Source organism: Cryptococcus neoformans, chromosome 11 (genome assembly GCF_000149385.1).
Source record: "Cryptococcus neoformans var. neoformans B-3501A chromosome 11, whole genome shotgun sequence".
NCBI classification, from domain to species: domain Eukaryota; kingdom Fungi; phylum Basidiomycota; class Tremellomycetes; order Tremellales; family Cryptococcaceae; genus Cryptococcus; species Cryptococcus deneoformans.
The window spans coordinates 997,500-1,013,407 of NC_009187.1; the positions used below are offsets into that span (position 1 = coordinate 997,500).

The 15,908-nt window shown below is 47.9% G+C and overlaps 5 protein-coding genes across 5 annotated transcripts in view; 2 read left to right on the top strand and 3 right to left on the bottom strand.

The window, feature by feature from the left end:
* The window catches only part of CNBK3260 (hypothetical protein), a gene marked incomplete at both ends in the record, with an annotated part of 1,885 nt that extends 1,455 nt beyond the window's left edge, over window positions 1-430 (bottom strand). The window contains 4 exons of the mRNA XM_767529.1: window positions 31-192; window positions 260-270; window positions 325-346; window positions 404-430. Of these exons, the coding sequence (XP_772622.1) occupies window positions 31-192; window positions 260-270; window positions 325-346; window positions 404-430 (222 nt within the window). The remainder of the gene's footprint in view (window positions 1-30; window positions 193-259; window positions 271-324; window positions 347-403) is intronic.
* Window positions 431-3,009: 2,579 nt separating this feature from the next.
* On the bottom strand, window positions 3,010-4,629 carry CNBK3270 (hypothetical protein; the record flags this gene model as incomplete). Its single annotated transcript, XM_767530.1, has 6 exons — window positions 3,010-3,056; window positions 3,115-3,500; window positions 3,616-3,971; window positions 4,069-4,375; window positions 4,531-4,560; window positions 4,616-4,629. 6 exons carry the CDS (start codon window positions 4,627-4,629, stop codon window positions 3,010-3,012), a joined length of 1,140 nt encoding a protein of 379 aa, XP_772623.1.
* Window positions 4,630-9,189: 4,560 nt separating this feature from the next.
* Window positions 9,190-10,273, top strand: CNBK3280 (hypothetical protein; the record flags this gene model as incomplete). Its single annotated transcript, XM_767531.1, has 2 exons — window positions 9,190-9,803; window positions 9,904-10,273. The coding sequence occupies 2 exons, from the start codon at window positions 9,190-9,192 to the stop codon at window positions 10,271-10,273; spliced, it is 984 nt and encodes a 327-aa protein (XP_772624.1).
* Window positions 10,274-10,519: 246 nt separating this feature from the next.
* Window positions 10,520-13,795, bottom strand: CNBK3290 (hypothetical protein; the record flags this gene model as incomplete). The annotated part of the gene is made up of 7 exons (XM_767532.1): window positions 10,520-10,844; window positions 10,913-11,599; window positions 11,671-11,809; window positions 11,887-11,962; window positions 12,028-12,321; window positions 12,395-12,445; window positions 12,587-13,795. The coding sequence occupies 7 exons, from the start codon at window positions 13,793-13,795 to the stop codon at window positions 10,520-10,522; spliced, it is 2,781 nt and encodes a 926-aa protein (XP_772625.1).
* Window positions 13,796-14,836: 1,041 nt separating this feature from the next.
* On the top strand, window positions 14,837-15,741 carry CNBK3300 (hypothetical protein; the record flags this gene model as incomplete). Its single annotated transcript, XM_767533.1, has 4 exons — window positions 14,837-14,902; window positions 14,983-15,322; window positions 15,380-15,624; window positions 15,691-15,741. 4 exons carry the CDS (start codon window positions 14,837-14,839, stop codon window positions 15,739-15,741), a joined length of 702 nt encoding a protein of 233 aa, XP_772626.1.
* Window positions 15,742-15,908: the final 167 nt, after the last annotated feature.

The window sequence follows — 15,908 nt, forward strand, 5'->3', positions numbered from 1 at the left end:
AAGTCGATGACAATAATATCAAGTACTTACTCGAGGTTCGAGGTCAATAAGAATCGCTCGAGGAATATAATGCTCGTCGTCTGCTTGATAAAAGAAAACGTCTTTACGATCACCCTGGCCCCCATCGGCCGCCCAGTCTTCGAGGTCACCTTGGGGGGAGATGCCATGTTCGGCACAGAGTTTTTGCCAAAACTACAGGTGGACGTTAGATGAAGCCGGCTGGCGATGGTACATGGGACAATCCAGAGAGATCACTTACTTGTGCTCCGACTATAACGGCGGATGTCAGCACTATCACAGGTCTGATTCGTTAGAAATACGTACTCTGGTTACCAGCTTGCCCAGCCTGCATTACAGATGATTAGCCCACGCTTTTCCTCCTTTGGAGAGCTTCGTGGCTCACCTGTAATGAAATTATTTCCCTTCCCATCCTATCTATTGATTATCTTCAATCGCTTTCGATTTGATACAATGACACCGATTTCCCACGTAGCTTGATATTGCAGGAACTGAGGTAAGTCGTGGTTGGCGAGAATTCTTATATCGGTATTGATGACACACGTCGTAGGCCGCGATATTTAGCTAGAATTATATATGGGCGATGAATTGATATGGGTAGAAAAGAAAGGTTGAATCGAAGAGAGAGGAAAGTGATGATTGTTTACACACACACACCCCCAAGCGCGTCGACGCGTTCGGGGCTTTCGTTTACGTAACGATAGGTTGCGACTTGCGAGTGGATGCTTTATGGTGTCTGTTCCGTCCGTCGCTTGATCTTTTATGCTCCGGCTATGCCCAAACCAGCAAACCCTATGGCACAGCCCTCCTCTCCGTCTGTACGCACCCCACCGAATTCCTCCCTTCCATTGATTTTTCCTCCACTATACCGGATCTGGAGACAGGAACGCGATATCAGGAGTTATTCGATAAAGCGCGAAAGATGAAGATGAGGCGTACCGGAAGTTGATGGATTATTTGGATAAGAAGGCTGCCGGTACTGGGAGAGTAGGGAGGGTCAGAAGGGGGTGTGAAAGGAAGGTAAGAGTGAGGGGATGATAGCTTCACTTGGCGCCACCACCCTGAAAACCGCCAAAGTTGGATGCGATCGCTCCTCCCTACGAAACCAAAACACGATACCACTTTTGCATCATAGTAGGTGGTCTCAACTCAAGTTTTGAGGTTTGGATGACCATGGATGGCTGCCCGTGTCAAGTCATCAATGCGATTGCCATGAGTACCTTCATTGTCGCTGATTTGTCCGGTAATGAATGATTACTACTTGGGATGACACAATCTATAATATGGAACAAATAATAAACTCCGCTCACGCAAATGATCCATATCCTCCTGCTAGTCGTAACCTCGTGAACGATCCCGAAGGAGTCGTCTTCATTTGCACTCAGCGTGTATCCCTCCCCATGTAAGACGCAATCCTTTTCACGAGTTTCTACCTTACCTTTTTTTTGCCTGATGTCTTTTCGGCTGGCTTCCCGTCGCCTTTCCGCCTTTCCGCCTTTCATAATCTTTACCTTTTCGTTCTATGGGTGCAAGACAATTGATATTCTGCCAACTAACTCTCTTGATTCATCTTCTTTTATTGCAACAGCTCTTAAGAAATCCGAACGAGATGGACGTCTCCAGCGGCCCTCCAGCCTATCTGCCCATCGGCCAAATTCCCCAGATAGTTCCTTTCTTCCCAGATTGTCTTGATCTGTACCCCAATGCCCTTAAGTTCTTCAACGAGACGGGAGATCTCCTGGCAAATTCCGCTTTCAACAAAGTCAACGACTCTCATTCATCAATTGTCTATCGACATGGCAACATACCCGAAGAGAAGAAGTATCACTTTGCAAGATTCAACACTCCTTTAGTATCAGTGAGTCATTATCGATTCTTAACGCCGATGCACAAATGTGTATTAGTTAATGGGCTTCTGCTCAATTGATTGAAAAACTATAGATGTCAAGATCCGAATTGTGTAATGCTTGGCTTTTGACTCTGGACAGCGTTCACCTTTGCGAATGCTATTTGAGACATGATATTGAGCAGCGCGTACAGTCGGGACAGAGTCCTGAGCAACCTCAAATAGATGAAACCCTTCTGTCGGAATATCGAACCGTGAGTTCGGGGTTTACCTAAAGAAAAAGAAACAAAAACCATTACAAGCAAGTTTCTTTCTATTGTGTTCCAGTATTAATATTTGTGCTTTCTTCTCCAATGCCATCGATCGCAGTGGTTAGTAGCTGCCAGAGCTATAACAGCGGCTTTACACATACTACACAACTGGGAAATCAACCATTACCTCCCCGATGCCTGGTCAACTGGCGGTGATACCAATTTTGATGAAATGATTAAGCAGTTAAGCTGCTTCGCTGATCGAGTCCGAGATCAAATCCTCGCAAACCGGCCTGAGCAGATGGACACTATCCCTGCCGATTTTTTCTTCCGAAGTAAAATAATTGTAGAAATGTATGAGAACGGCAATATATATGGCAAGGGCCTAGGGAATGTGTTTGAGATTCTCACCAAGGGATCAGAGAAATATCTGCCTTCGCGAACACTTAGGTCAGGACATTTCCCCCCATGGATGATGATCAGTTTATGATCTTGGCAGTGAGTGTTAAAAGATGATGTGAAGTAGTAATGATGAAGAATAACTTACATAACATATGCATCAAGAGGCCGATTTGACCCATTTACCCGGAACACGACGTGGGCAATTAACTAAGACAGGTCTTAGCTATCGGCCTTTTTTGCTTTTTTAGTTACCTCGCAAAGTCCTTTTCGGCTTCCAAGCCCCTCTTGCTGTATACATCTGGGGCCCGATAGCCAAACCAAACGATAGAAACAAGGCTAAAGGCTCTGATGGCCCTATTATTCAAATCAGGAGAGCTTTAGTTTCAGTTTCTTTTTTTGGTGTTTTTTTGGTTTTTTTTTGGTTGGGTGACTTGTCCAGTAACAAGTGGTCTAAACTCACGTCTTAAGGATTGGGTCGCCATTGACGGCCCTTCATGTCAGGCCAAGCAAAACGACTGCGAGGAGTACCTCGACTGTTGCTGAATTATCCAGTATTAAATGAGTAGTACTCGGAACCATGCAGTTGAATAAACTTACCGCAGATCGCCCAAGATAAAAGGGAATGCGCCAAAAGCTCAGAATCATCCTGTGCTTCGGCGTCTTGGGTGGAGGTTAGGTTGCTGGAGGGGAGAAGGGCTTGAGGGTCGGCTGAGGGAGTTGAAATCCCGGCAAGAGGGGGCTGATCTCCAACTCCTGGATTTTGTAAAGAGAGGGAGGAAGTGGGTGTGTTGGAGGGCAGTGAAGGAAGGGGTTTGAAAGAGGGTTGCCTTGCCCAGGATGATGTTTTGACCGATCTGCCGCCAGCGGTGTCAGTCTGGTAATCCGAGCTCTCTCCTTCAGGGTTGTTTGACAAAGTCGTCATGCTTTTATGAGGTATGGCAGAGGTTAGAGGTTTAGAAAGTAAAATAGGTAAGGAAAGGAAGCTTGAGGAAATTGTTACGCATTCAATTCCAGCAAGAGCCGATAGCTTACACTGCATGACTGATCATCGTGCGATACTTCGCAAGGGTCTTTTCAAGCTCGTGTGCTGCAATTCACCCTGCCACACCATCAAACAAAATGTTAGCAGGGGGCAGTCTTTTCGGACGGATGTAAGTGTACTGACCATTTCCGTGATATAACCAACAGTAGGCCCGAAAGGTTGAACTGAAGATAGCGTGTGATCCATCGTTTGAGTTTTGGGAGTTTCCATACCCAAGGCTTGTCAAGAAATGTGGATCCTTTTGCGACTTGCAGCTGCTGTCAGACGTCGGTTTTGCCTTGAAAGCTCGAAGTGTCTTCCCAAATGCCAAAAGCTCGTCATCCATGGCTTTAAAGAGTTTCACCTGTGTGTCGTGTAGCTTCGCCAGGGCAAACCACACGTTTAGAGAATACACCAGGTGACTTGCTAAAGGCTCAAAGCCTGGCAGCAATTCTGACATGACCTCTTTTTCCCTGTGATCTCCCGAATATGCCTGTTTCTCCACCTCAATGGGGTCTTTCTTTGCAAACTCCATTCAACCACATCATCCTCGCTTGGATCGCACTTGTCCCGGGGGACCAGGGGCGTGACGTGCAGGTAGGCCTGCAGGTCGGAGGTGAAACAACCAGAGTCGAGGGTGTCATCGAATGAGCGGTAGAGAGTTTCGGTTTCTGTGTGGAGGATGTATAAGGTGGGGCTCGTGGGAGTGACATGAATGCTCTGGATCGTCGTAGGGGCAAGAAGGTCTGAATGATGGCTATCGAAGTAAGGGTTGGGTACAAAGTCGGTGGGATCGGCTTCACTGTCGTTGGTCTCGGCAGGGTATTGATAAAAACCCTGCATGTATTGGAGATAGAGATCAACCAGTTGAGCTTATGGAACAGAATTCCAGTGATAGTTTTTAGGAATACCTTCCTAACTTTTGCAATACTGAACATTGAAAGTATACTGATTCCAGACATGGAAACTCTCCATCCTGACGCTGTCAATACTTGATGCACTTCCTCATACACAAGTCTTCCCTGTTAGAAGGAGCATATCAGAAAAAACTTTCCATTATTAACCAGTACAACTTACAGCCGCATAAGCATTTGCTGTTAACCAAGCTTGGAAATCTTTTTTAGGAATCTCTTCCACAGATAAGAAGATTAGAATGTCGTCTGAAGTCGGAAGGTCATTTCCTGATTCCTACTAGTGTGATGGTATGAGAAATTCCTGAGCCTTGGCAAAAATTCCTCCTTGATTGCAACGAGTGGACAGATGACGACCATCTTTTCTTTCCTTGGGAGCATAGCTTGGTAGACTGCCCACAGCATCCAGATCATCGTCTTGCCAACAAGTACTATCAGTGCGAATGTCCGCAGAAGAGTTAATGATAACCACTCGACCCAAAAAAAGAAAAAAAAACTCACCAGCATAACTAACACATATTCTCTAGCTGTCATTCCCTCCGCGGCGGCCACCATATCTCTGAATTTTCGGATGGCTTCTCCAGTACAGAGGATCTGGGCAAAACTAGACATTCAGACATTAGTAATTAGAAGGATACGAAACAATTACGGTTTCACCTACCGCTTATCAATGGTGGCAGAATACAAAGCAATCTTATAGAAGTACATTACTATGTTCTTTATGACTCCAAGCTCCATCTCAATCGCTTTGAAGGCGGTGCTAGGGAATTGATGTGATTATCGATCACCGATGGTCGACATGGCTGGCGCAGCTGGAGTGGTGGTGTCTAATTGTTCAGAGTTCTCGAAGAGTGGACTAGAAGTGCTGTAGTTTCCGAGAGAGGAGCCAACCGACTGTAGACGACACGGCAGTGTCTCACTGCGTTCGGATGGCGTCCAGAGAAGAGAAGCGTTCGTAGTAGCGTTCGAGAAGGCGTCCGAAGGGGCGTTGATTTCGATGTTATAGTTGGCAAGGTGCACGCAAAACTAGCACTGGTGGTATGCTATGTTTTGCAGTGGTTGCTGCAGTATCCATGAAGGTCATCGTCAGCTACATAGTCATCTTCGATTTGGCATGGACAATCTGAGAGATCTGAGCCACATAGTCACCTGTCTCTGTGGGAGTCCCATAACCGTTCCACTTGCGTCGTGGCTGTTCTCATCCTGCGAGGAAGTACAATGTATAACGTATTCCTGTGGAAGGAAGAAGAGTAAAAGTCTGCAAGACTCATCGGTGGGCTGTGGCACAGTGGGCCCGTGCGTCGACACGGTGGCCCGTGCCACTGGTACCCCAAAATTGAGTCGAATGTGGTTTGTGCACTCACGCTTGGGCCCCAGCAAAAACACTTTCCCTTTTCTTCCAAAAAGCAGTTTGTCACCAGGAAGAAGTCGCAAACCGCATTCCCCCGACAAATCTGTTTATTAACGTAAACCTTGATAGTGATATCAGCCAAGTGTGCTCTTCAGAGCTTGGATCTTATTACCTTGGGCAGCACAGGGAAGAAGCATTGGAGAAGAGAAAAGAAATAATCTCGTCCTTCCGAGGTCGGCATGATATTTGGGGGGGGAACGGATGACAGCGTGTACCGGACCAGTAATACCACCCACCATGCACATCTTTTTCTTCCTGATGACTCTGAAAAATACTTGTTAGCTGCGTAGGATTAAACGAAGTAAGAATTGACTCAACCCGTCATAGTACTCCTTGCACCTATTCTCATCGTCCAAATCTTCAATCTTCTCCTGCATCGGTCGGTATGCTGGAGTATACGTCTCGGTTAGTGGGGCAGCTTACTGGACGTTGCAATGCTGGCTGGACCCCGCGTTCCACCAATTAACGACACAACCCGATATTTTTCTGATGGATAAGATTTGAGCTGATGTGCCGCTACTATGGAGGGATCAAGTAGAGACTGAGGCTCCTGTATCGGAAAGAGCAAAAAAGTGTGTAGTTAGCATAATGATGGTCATGACCGTTGACAATCTGTAGAGTAGCAGGAGGGAAAGAACCAGCAGTCACGTAAAGGGCCGAGAACAGGTAAATGGGCAGCGAACAGGTAAAGGGCTGAGAAATGAATTACGGTCCCTTCCGTGAGGACAGTCTCCGAATTCCGGCCACACTTCAGACATGTCATGACCGTACCCCAACCAATGAGCTTAAGAAAGGCGAGGGAGGCGTGAATGAAGGTTCTGATGGACACAAAGGTATCTCGAAAGCCCACGTTAAGATAATTGCCAATAGAACAACTGAAGGAAGGTATGCATGGAGGTGCGTCTCCGGGCGCATACGAAAGATATATGTACAGATCGGAGACGGTTTTTGAAAAGCCAATCTCGCTTTTAAAATCTGTTAAGCCATGAGAGGAGAGGTCAGGGCCGGCCAGTATCTCGGCAGCATCCAGGCCTGGGGCATCTGGCGAGTTCAAAGCGTATTTTCTCCGCACTCATTGTGTGGAGAATCCGAAAATTGGTCCGAAAAGGAACGTCCTTCACGTAGCAGCTGATCTGATAGCCGCTGGCTACATCTGTATCCCGCACCTTCGTCCAAATGGAGAAGTTTGTGGGCATGAGCAATGGAGCGGAGGGTAAGAGAAAGATATTTCAAGAGAATGCTCGCAAGTGGTCAGGGAGGCTTGTTGGGGACGACGACTTCTCTTGTTTGTCGGCAAACATCATGCACGCATTCGACTCCGCACCGAGGATCGTCGCCAACGTCATTGTCTTCATCCTCGGTATCCTCCTCCATGTACTTTTCCGCCCGAACATCATTGAGTAATGTGGTCGCAGAGATTGCGGCTTTTTCGTATACCATAACACGTCTTCTTTGGTTCTTCATACTGTCTGCCTCATTCCAGCTCTGTTGTACGGAGTTGAAGAGAAGGAAATTATCGAATCTGGTAGTGCACGAGTATGACCATGTCTAGGTTCCCGCGTATGTGGTCTTCAAGCCTGGCGTTGGGAAACGTCCTATATATTGATGTGCTGCGGAACATGTGCACAATCTTGAGTAGATTGATAGGCTGGGCAGTCGCAAGACTTTTCGTCTCGAGACACTAGTAGTTGGCAGCACTTGGCAAGCTAAGTATTGACACTCAGCAATAGTTTACATACAGGAAGGACAGAGATTACTCACGGGCCTGATCCTGTTGCTATCCCAATCTTGGCATATCCATAACCTCTCCCACATTAGCATGCAGAAACACTCGAGGCTCATTCACCAGACGTCTACACTCTTCTCATGGCTCCTCCTCTCTACAGTTTATTCTCAGAACTTGTACTCATCGAGACAGATCGGCGGGAAGAAGGTCGTCGGCGACAAGCTGGAGCGGGGGCAGAGTCGGAAGGATTGGAGTCAGGAGGATCTACAGTAACGGGGGCTCTGATTGGGTGCGAGGTCACTCTCATAGCCATTGTAGCCTCCGTCGCTCTCATATTGTCCCACATCATGCTCTCCATTTGGGTACGGGGAAGGAGGAGAGGAGCCCATACGACGTATAAACGTTCTGGTGATCGTCCTCATTCACGGTATGGGAATACCCGGCATCGTGAAGCTCTTCCTCTTCTCGAGGACCGTCAGCTGTACGTCGGCCAGGCCTTCTGAGATTGTTGATAAGCCAGTTAGGGGGATCAGATAACCTAGCAGGTCGCGGCTGTTCGTCTGGCCTCAAAACAAATCAGAAGGCGACATTGGCGGAATCCATAACAAAAGGAGGCTGGCGAGGGGTGCGAACTGTGACAGAGTGAGGAGTGGAAGAAGAGAGAGGGTGAAAACTGACACACCGTCATCAACATCTCCTCCATCTCCTAATGTGACATTCATAAAGTCGAATCTTCTGGTAAAGGATCCAAGGGAGACAGGGCGAATCCAGGCGAACTGTTGTGGGCAGTGATAGAAAAAGCTTCGAAGGGGTCGATCGCAAAGGAAATTTCCTCAGGTGAGCTGGCAATGAGTTCTGGAGGGATAGAAGACGAGGGGATTCGTCGTCTGGATGCGTTACTGGCGGGATGTGCTGATATATGAGAATCTGGATATAAACGCATGGTTATTCCGGCGGCGGATGTACAGATCCTTAAAGATAAAGTAAGGATGCATTGGTGCCTTTTCAGCATATGAGCTAATACCTTCAGGGTTTGAATGAGTTACCGGCAGTTGCTGCTGCTGCTGGCGGTGGTGGTGGTGGAGGCGGAGGTGTGATGTGGTTGTGGCATCGATGCACTGCGTTCACCCACTAGGATAGTAGTGTAAATATTATCAAAATTATTGGGTCTTAGTTAATTACATGTACTGTATTGTTCCCTCTACGTCCCGCTCGCTCTTCATCCATTCAGCTAACGTTCCCAGCCGCAGAGGGACGCTTAACAGATACCTTTCTCCCCTCTTTTGCCAGACTACCGCTGGGCGCTGACCGCTTTACAGCATTTCCACCAATCTGACGTATACTTCCAGTTTGCACCCAGAAGGATGACAAAATTATGTCATAATATCTTCATATGAAAGGAGAATGTAACCATCTAGCGACTCCACCTGGCCTCCCTTCACTGAAGCCCCGTGCGTATGCACCTCCCAATAACTGCAGCAGCATATTAAAACCCTCGCTCCCCACTGTCATTGATGAAATAGATGAAGTATGCTACTGAACAGTGAGAATCCCATAAACTTATCATCATTGCTGCTTGGAGAGTGCTTCTCAACAGTATATAATGAGCGAGGACTCATCAACGTCGACATCGATATCAGAAGACGAGTTATCAAGTTCATCACCACCGCCTTCAACGAATCCATCACGTAGTAAATCCCGTCCACGTCCGAGTTCACGTTCACCTGGATCACGCTCTAGAGACGGTTCTCGACGTTCACTCTCATCTTCGAGGGAAGAATCGAGGAGATCGAGTAATGAGATGAGCATTCGTAGATCAAAAGGAAATAAAGAAGATTTAAGCAAAACGACGGACGACAATACGTCTTCTGCGCCAAGCGACGACGAGGCGAGCACCATGCCAGACAAAAAGGAGGAAAATACGAAGGCGACAGCGGATATGGGGGGTTCAAGCGTAGAGAAGGAATCTAGCCAAACCCTAGCTACCTCAAGCGCTCCATCTCCTCCCGCCACCGCCTCTGTACCCACATCCACTGCCGTATCGGAACCATCCGAGCCAGCTGATGCCTACGGCACCGCGCTCCTCTCCTTCTCTACTTCCGCTCAAACCCTGTCCTCCATCGATCCTTTCTTTACCATCCCTGAACCGGAAACAGGGAAACGGTATCAGGAGATGTTTGATAGAGCGCGGAAAGATGCGGATGAGGTGTATAAAAAGTTGCTGGATTATTTGGATAAGAGGGCTAATGGGGAGGGGGTTATAGAAGGAGAGAAGGGAGGAAAGGGGGAGGGGAAGGGAGGAAAGGGGGAGGGGAAGGGAGGAAAGGGGGAGGGGAAGGGAGAGGAGGAGGAGAAAGTGGCGAAGAGCAAGGCATCTACTGCACAACCATCACCACCACCCTCGGAACCTCCAAACTTGGATGCGACAAGTGCTCCGCCCACTGTTATCAAAACCGAGACCATTACATGTGCACCTTCTGCCCCTCCCTCCTCTCCTTCTGCCGATAATAAAACCACATAGGAGAAGGTTGAAAAGAAGGACAGCGTTAAACAAGGAATTGCTGACAAGGCTAAATCCGAAGATACAACCGTCCCCGCACTTGCAGCACCTGCAGAACCTACAGCATCATCAGTTGATGGAGAGGAAAAGGAAGAAAAAGCAGAGAGCAAAGAGAAGAAGTGAATGAATTTGCACTTCAACTGTGGATCAACTTTTCAGAAACGAGACCGTTCGTCTATCAGATATCTCTGCACGCGTTCACACATCCCATTGAAGGTGATTTTTCACATAGAAGAGTGAGATGCATTTATATGCAACTGTGCAATGTTTTATAATCTATAATGATGATGGGAAAACGCACGGTGATCGATAATACCGTAGCAGTCTTATCAAGGAAGGAAAAAAGTAGAAATATTTATTATACCGAAGAGAGTTAATTCAATTCGCCATGTCCGTTGGGCAACTCGTAAAATCTACAAGTCTCGCCGCTAAATATCCAGCTGTCAGTGAACGGCCCCTTACTCCCGCCTGGGAGACAGAACAGTGAAACGTACAAGACACATTTATCAGGGTTGGGACATTGATGTCCATAGACGCAATCATCATCCGAGTATCGACATCGTCCATCCTTGACGTATGGGCACATGATGCACTTTGCCAGGCGGGCGAGTTCGTCGAGCTGGGCGGCATTGAGCTTATACTCATGGCCATATTGACAGTCGTCCCCATTCTTACACCCCCGCGGGCCCAAATAAAATCTTACGCCCGTACCTCATCAGCCCTTATCGTATTATCAAAGAATGTAAGAAAGGAATGTATGACTCACGTATGGCAAGGTCGAGGTTTCAAAGTCCGCACATACTCTGCCGCCTCCTTCCTTTTGCCTTTAATCTTCTTCTTAGGCGCCATTTCTGTCCATTCATCATCCATCTCCCTATCTTTTCCTCCTACACGAGAAAAATTTGCCTCGCGGGAAAAAGGAGCTGGGATCTTCTTCTTCTTCGCGCTACCTGGAGCGAACCCTGAGGCCAGATCCGACCTTTGCTTAAACTGAGCACCACTCCCCCATTCGTACTCGAATTCCTCAATCTCCTCTTCACTCTCTTCATACTCGTCCCTTTTCGGTGTGCTTATCCTCGCTTTACCTATATCCGCCGAGCTGATATTGCGTGCTGATGTTGCAGTGTTGGTGTTATCACGGACGTTGGCGCCATAAGGTCCCGCAAAATCGGCTTCTTTGTCCTTTGGGCTACTAGCAACAATGGAGGAGAAGGATACGCCCGCGAGACCCGTGACCGCGGAAAGGAGGTCGGGCGAACCTCCCGCTTGGATAGACGAGACAACGTCGGCAGTAGTAGAAGAAGTAAAAGACGGTAGAGGGGGTGGTACTTTTTCGAGCCTGAATAAATCAGGGATAGAGACGACACGGCTAGAGTATGTCTTGAGCTGCGGTGCGAGCGTAGTGTAACCCTTGAGAAGGACGACATTAGAGAGACGTGATCCTGTTTGCAATCTGAGATATGAATGGCGATTGGCATGGACGCGTTAGCGCCTCAACGGCGGTAAATTTGAATCTGGACGTACGAGGAAAGTACGTTGGCGTACCCATTATCATGCGAAGCACCAAGGATGATAGACCGGCATTGCGCATTACTTGCGTATAACTTGAGGTATTCCCTGATCTTGGCATCGGACGCTTCTTTACCTTGCCCTACGTCACATACTATTTCCCAAAAAAATCACTTCAGTAAAAGTACGGTTTGAACAAAGTAACATGAAAGGGAAAAGTGAACAACACACCTGTGAAAAGTTCGTGTGAGGAAGATAAACCCTGCCAGAACTGGTCGTATACATTCCACGAGGGTACAATACCAGACTAAATACCTGCTTGTCAGCGTACAGAACTGCGCAGAATAGCAATCCCATATTCGGCGTGCTTACCTTGATAAGAGCCCCACCGAGACCTTGTTTATTAACGAAAATCTGGACCACCACACTCCCCATCTCTCTCCCTCCTTTTTCCGTCTTCTTCCCACCATCATCATCGTCATCTCCCCCCTTATTATTATTAACAGGAAGACTATCGAGGCCTAGAGTGACTTCTTTCGCAATAATGCCGGTATGAGTGGTCTTCGAGGAGGGTGAACCAGGTGCGAGGTTGGGGATGGAAGAGAGGAGATGATGGGCTGCGAGCTGACCGCCTTTGAACCCTGCTTGAAGGTATGGATCTTGGAACTAAGAATCTTGACGTTTAGCATCTTGTAAAGAAGACAAGCGTAAAGCTTCGATTGGGAGGGTTTGCACTCACTATAAGACCGTTTCCGTCGATCAATACCGCAGTGAACGATGGTCCAGCAATCTAAAGTCGACACGCATTAGTTCACTCCTATTTTATTGTACACGCTTGGAGATGGCGAGGTGAAAAAGGAAAGGTGAGGGGAAGGTAAAAATAAGAGGCGGAGCGGTAAGGAGAAAAATAAAAAATAAAAATAAGACTCACATCCCTACTCTTCCCAACTGCCTTCTCCAACTCCATGCCCATTCCACCCACCTTTTCCTCCAACCTCTTCCTCTCCCTCTCCGCCCGCGCCCACTCGGATTTCCACATCTCGACTTCCTTACGGAGCCTTTCTACTTCATCGGCCTGGGCCAACAATGGGTTAAGGAGGATGGTTAGGGATTCGAGGTGGCGAGTTATCTGGGTTGCAGTCGTGTCGTTTTGACCGCCGGTCCCGGCCCCTGCCCCGGCCCCGGCCACCAAAGTATTGGGAGCCGCTGTATGGCTTGGAGTTTGAGGTTGGGTATACGATTGAGGTTGGGACGGTGCTTGATTCCCATATGTCGAAGATGGGAGATGATGATTACTGGGAGAGAGAGAAGGCCGGTACTGAGCAGAAGAGACGGGTGAGATCTTGCCCATAAAAGGTTGATAACCAGCAAACGTCCCTGTAGTCATCTTGGACTGCGTGCTCCCGCCCACAGTCCCTTGTATACCCATCGCTTTTCCACCTAAACCCAAACCCGAACCCAGACCTATACCAAAGCCTCCAGGAGCAGGCGACCCTCTTCCCTGCCTCTGCACCGTGCCCATTCCCATGCCCATGCCCAAGAGACTCCGATCCCAAGTTTCCTCATCAAACCTCTTTCCACCTTCCCGGCTCTCTCTTTCCCAACGTTTGCGAAAATCGTCAATGCCTCCTGTTACATCATCCTTTCCTTGTGATGGTGATTGTGATTGGGGTTGGGATCGGGATTGGGATTGGTATTGACGTTGGAGTTGGGAGGGTGCTTCTGATTGCGATTGCGATTGAGACTGCGACTGCGATTGGGACTGGGAATGGGAATGAGGCTGAGAGTGTACCTCCCGATCGGAAAAGAGCCCCGTCCGATGCAATCGCGTTTGCACCAACAAATTCGTCAAATCCGACTCTACATCCGCTTGCTCTCTCCTTTCACCCATCACCACATCCCTATCTGTATCCGTATCCGTATCCCTATCCCAATCACGATTGATCGGCGTCCTAGGTCGACCTCCTAATTGTCCTTGAGATAGACTCGCCACTGCCACCTGCCGAGGGTGTGCAGCCGGTCGCGCGGGCGCGGGCGAGAGATTATCAATAGCTTGAGGTTGTTCGCCGATTACACCTATAGATGGTGAAGGCTGGCCAATCGCGCCGTGCGGGTTTAAGTTTAGGTGGGACTCGAACATCCTTTTTCTTTCCTTCTTTTTTGTCTGTGGTGATTCGTGGGGAGACGAAACCCGATTGCTATTTTGTTTCTCTGGATTGGTTGGTATCAGCTGTGATTTTTTCTTTTTTCATAGATTGGAAAGTGGGAGCTCGATCGTGAGCTGGGAACCAAATGGTGCGAGCGAGTGCAAGTGCTCAACTTACTATTATAAAACAGGTGATTATTTTCCTTTTAATACGTTGGATTCTTCAAGTTATGACTATAAACCTGGTGATATGCCCGGCTTTTGGCGATTTGGATCATGAAAAATCAAAAAAATCAAAAAAGTCTTATCGATATACCGCTTGATTTGTCGCACCTTGTTGACCTGTCCTGTCAAACATATCAGCATTAGCATATCTTGCAACCATCTCCTTGACTCACTCTAACCCAAAGCTGCCGCTGGTACAACTTGCAGTGAACCATACAGCTCCCAACAGGATCTCAACACTTTTAAATGGGTTTACTTTTGCTGCAACAAGTAATTATACAACCCACCATTGATAGGGCTTTGTCGGTAAACTTTTTTTATTTATTTTTTTCGGTCAAAATTTATCAAGCTGGAGCTAGACCGAAAAAACCGCGGAGACCCCGCCTCCACCTCCACCTTTTTTAAATAAATAATCAGTTAAATTGTTGGTCCGGGTTTCGGACACCACCGCCCGCGATTTGTTTATTTATTTAGTTATTATTTACCATTTTCTCATATAGCGAAACAAGATCCGATCTACGTCTATGAGAAAATAACACAAGATGTGCAAATTGACCGCCCGATGGCGCGATATGTGACATGCCCATGGTAGTTTAAATCACAAAATGCTTTCCCATCCGGTAAGTTTGCAGGATGGCGGTGGCGATGTATTGCGTAGATCTCTTGGCTTCAAGAATGGGGGGGTTTGGGGACAAGTCGTGGGTATATAAACGGTGGGCTGGGCGACGAGTGATATTCACATCTCTCATCTTCTTTCCGCATTTCCTTTTTTTCTTTTCCTCATCTTATATTCATATCTCTTGAATAAATATGTCTCTCCGACTTGGTGATATTGCCCCCGACTTTGAGGCGGATACTACGCACGGCCGCATCAAAGTGAGTTCAAATTCCCCCCATCCCATTTCTCGTTCGCTCGCTCGCTTCCTCGCTCGGCAACTGACCAGCTTTTGTGACAGTTCCACGACTGGCTCGACGGCTCGTGGGCCATCCTCTTCTCCCACCCTGACGACTTCACCCCCGTCTGCACCACGGAGCTTTCCGCCGTTGCTCTCTCTTACGCCGATTTCGCCTCGCGAGGTGTCAAGCTCATCGGTCTTTCCGCGAACAATATTGCCTCGCACGAAGGGTGGATCAAGGATATCAATGCGTTGAAGCCTGATGCTCCTGCGTTGGAGTTTCCGATTATAGGGGACGAGGACAGGACAGTGTCAGAGTTGTATGGGATGCTGGATAAGCTTGATAAGACGAATGTGGATAAGAAGGGGATACCGTTTACGGTCAGGACTGTTTTCGTCAGTAAGTATCAACAACAGTACATATTTGTTATGGCCTGTGCTGATAAAATGTACATAGTCGACCCAAAGAAACAGATCCGTCTCACCCTCGCTTACCCCGCGTCTACAGGCCGCAACTTTCCCGAACTCTTGCGTGTCATTGACTCTCTCCAGCTGGGCGACAAGCACCGTATCACCACGCCTGCCAACTGGGGGATTCCCGATCCCAAGACCGGGCAGGTCGAGGAGAGGGTTATCGTCCACCCGTCTGTACAGGGCGAGGAGGTGAAGCAGTTGTTTGGAGATGATGTTGAGACCGTTTATGTGAGTCATGGTCGTTGTGCATTGGGCGTGGGCTTGGGACGGTACGGTGCTGATACGTTTTGGTAGCCTTACCTCCGCTTTACATCCAACCCTTCCAAGAAGGAGGTCACGGCTTAAACTGCTGCACGGTTTTTGCTACTGTACAAGTTGTAAGAGGAGAAAAGACGAAAAGAGGGATTCCCGTGGTCGATTCCCGGTTGTCAAAAGAAATGAATCGTGTTTACAGTTTTGCCGTCTAAATGCTGCCTATCGTATCTAAGCTTGATCACTATAAGCGTTCCGTC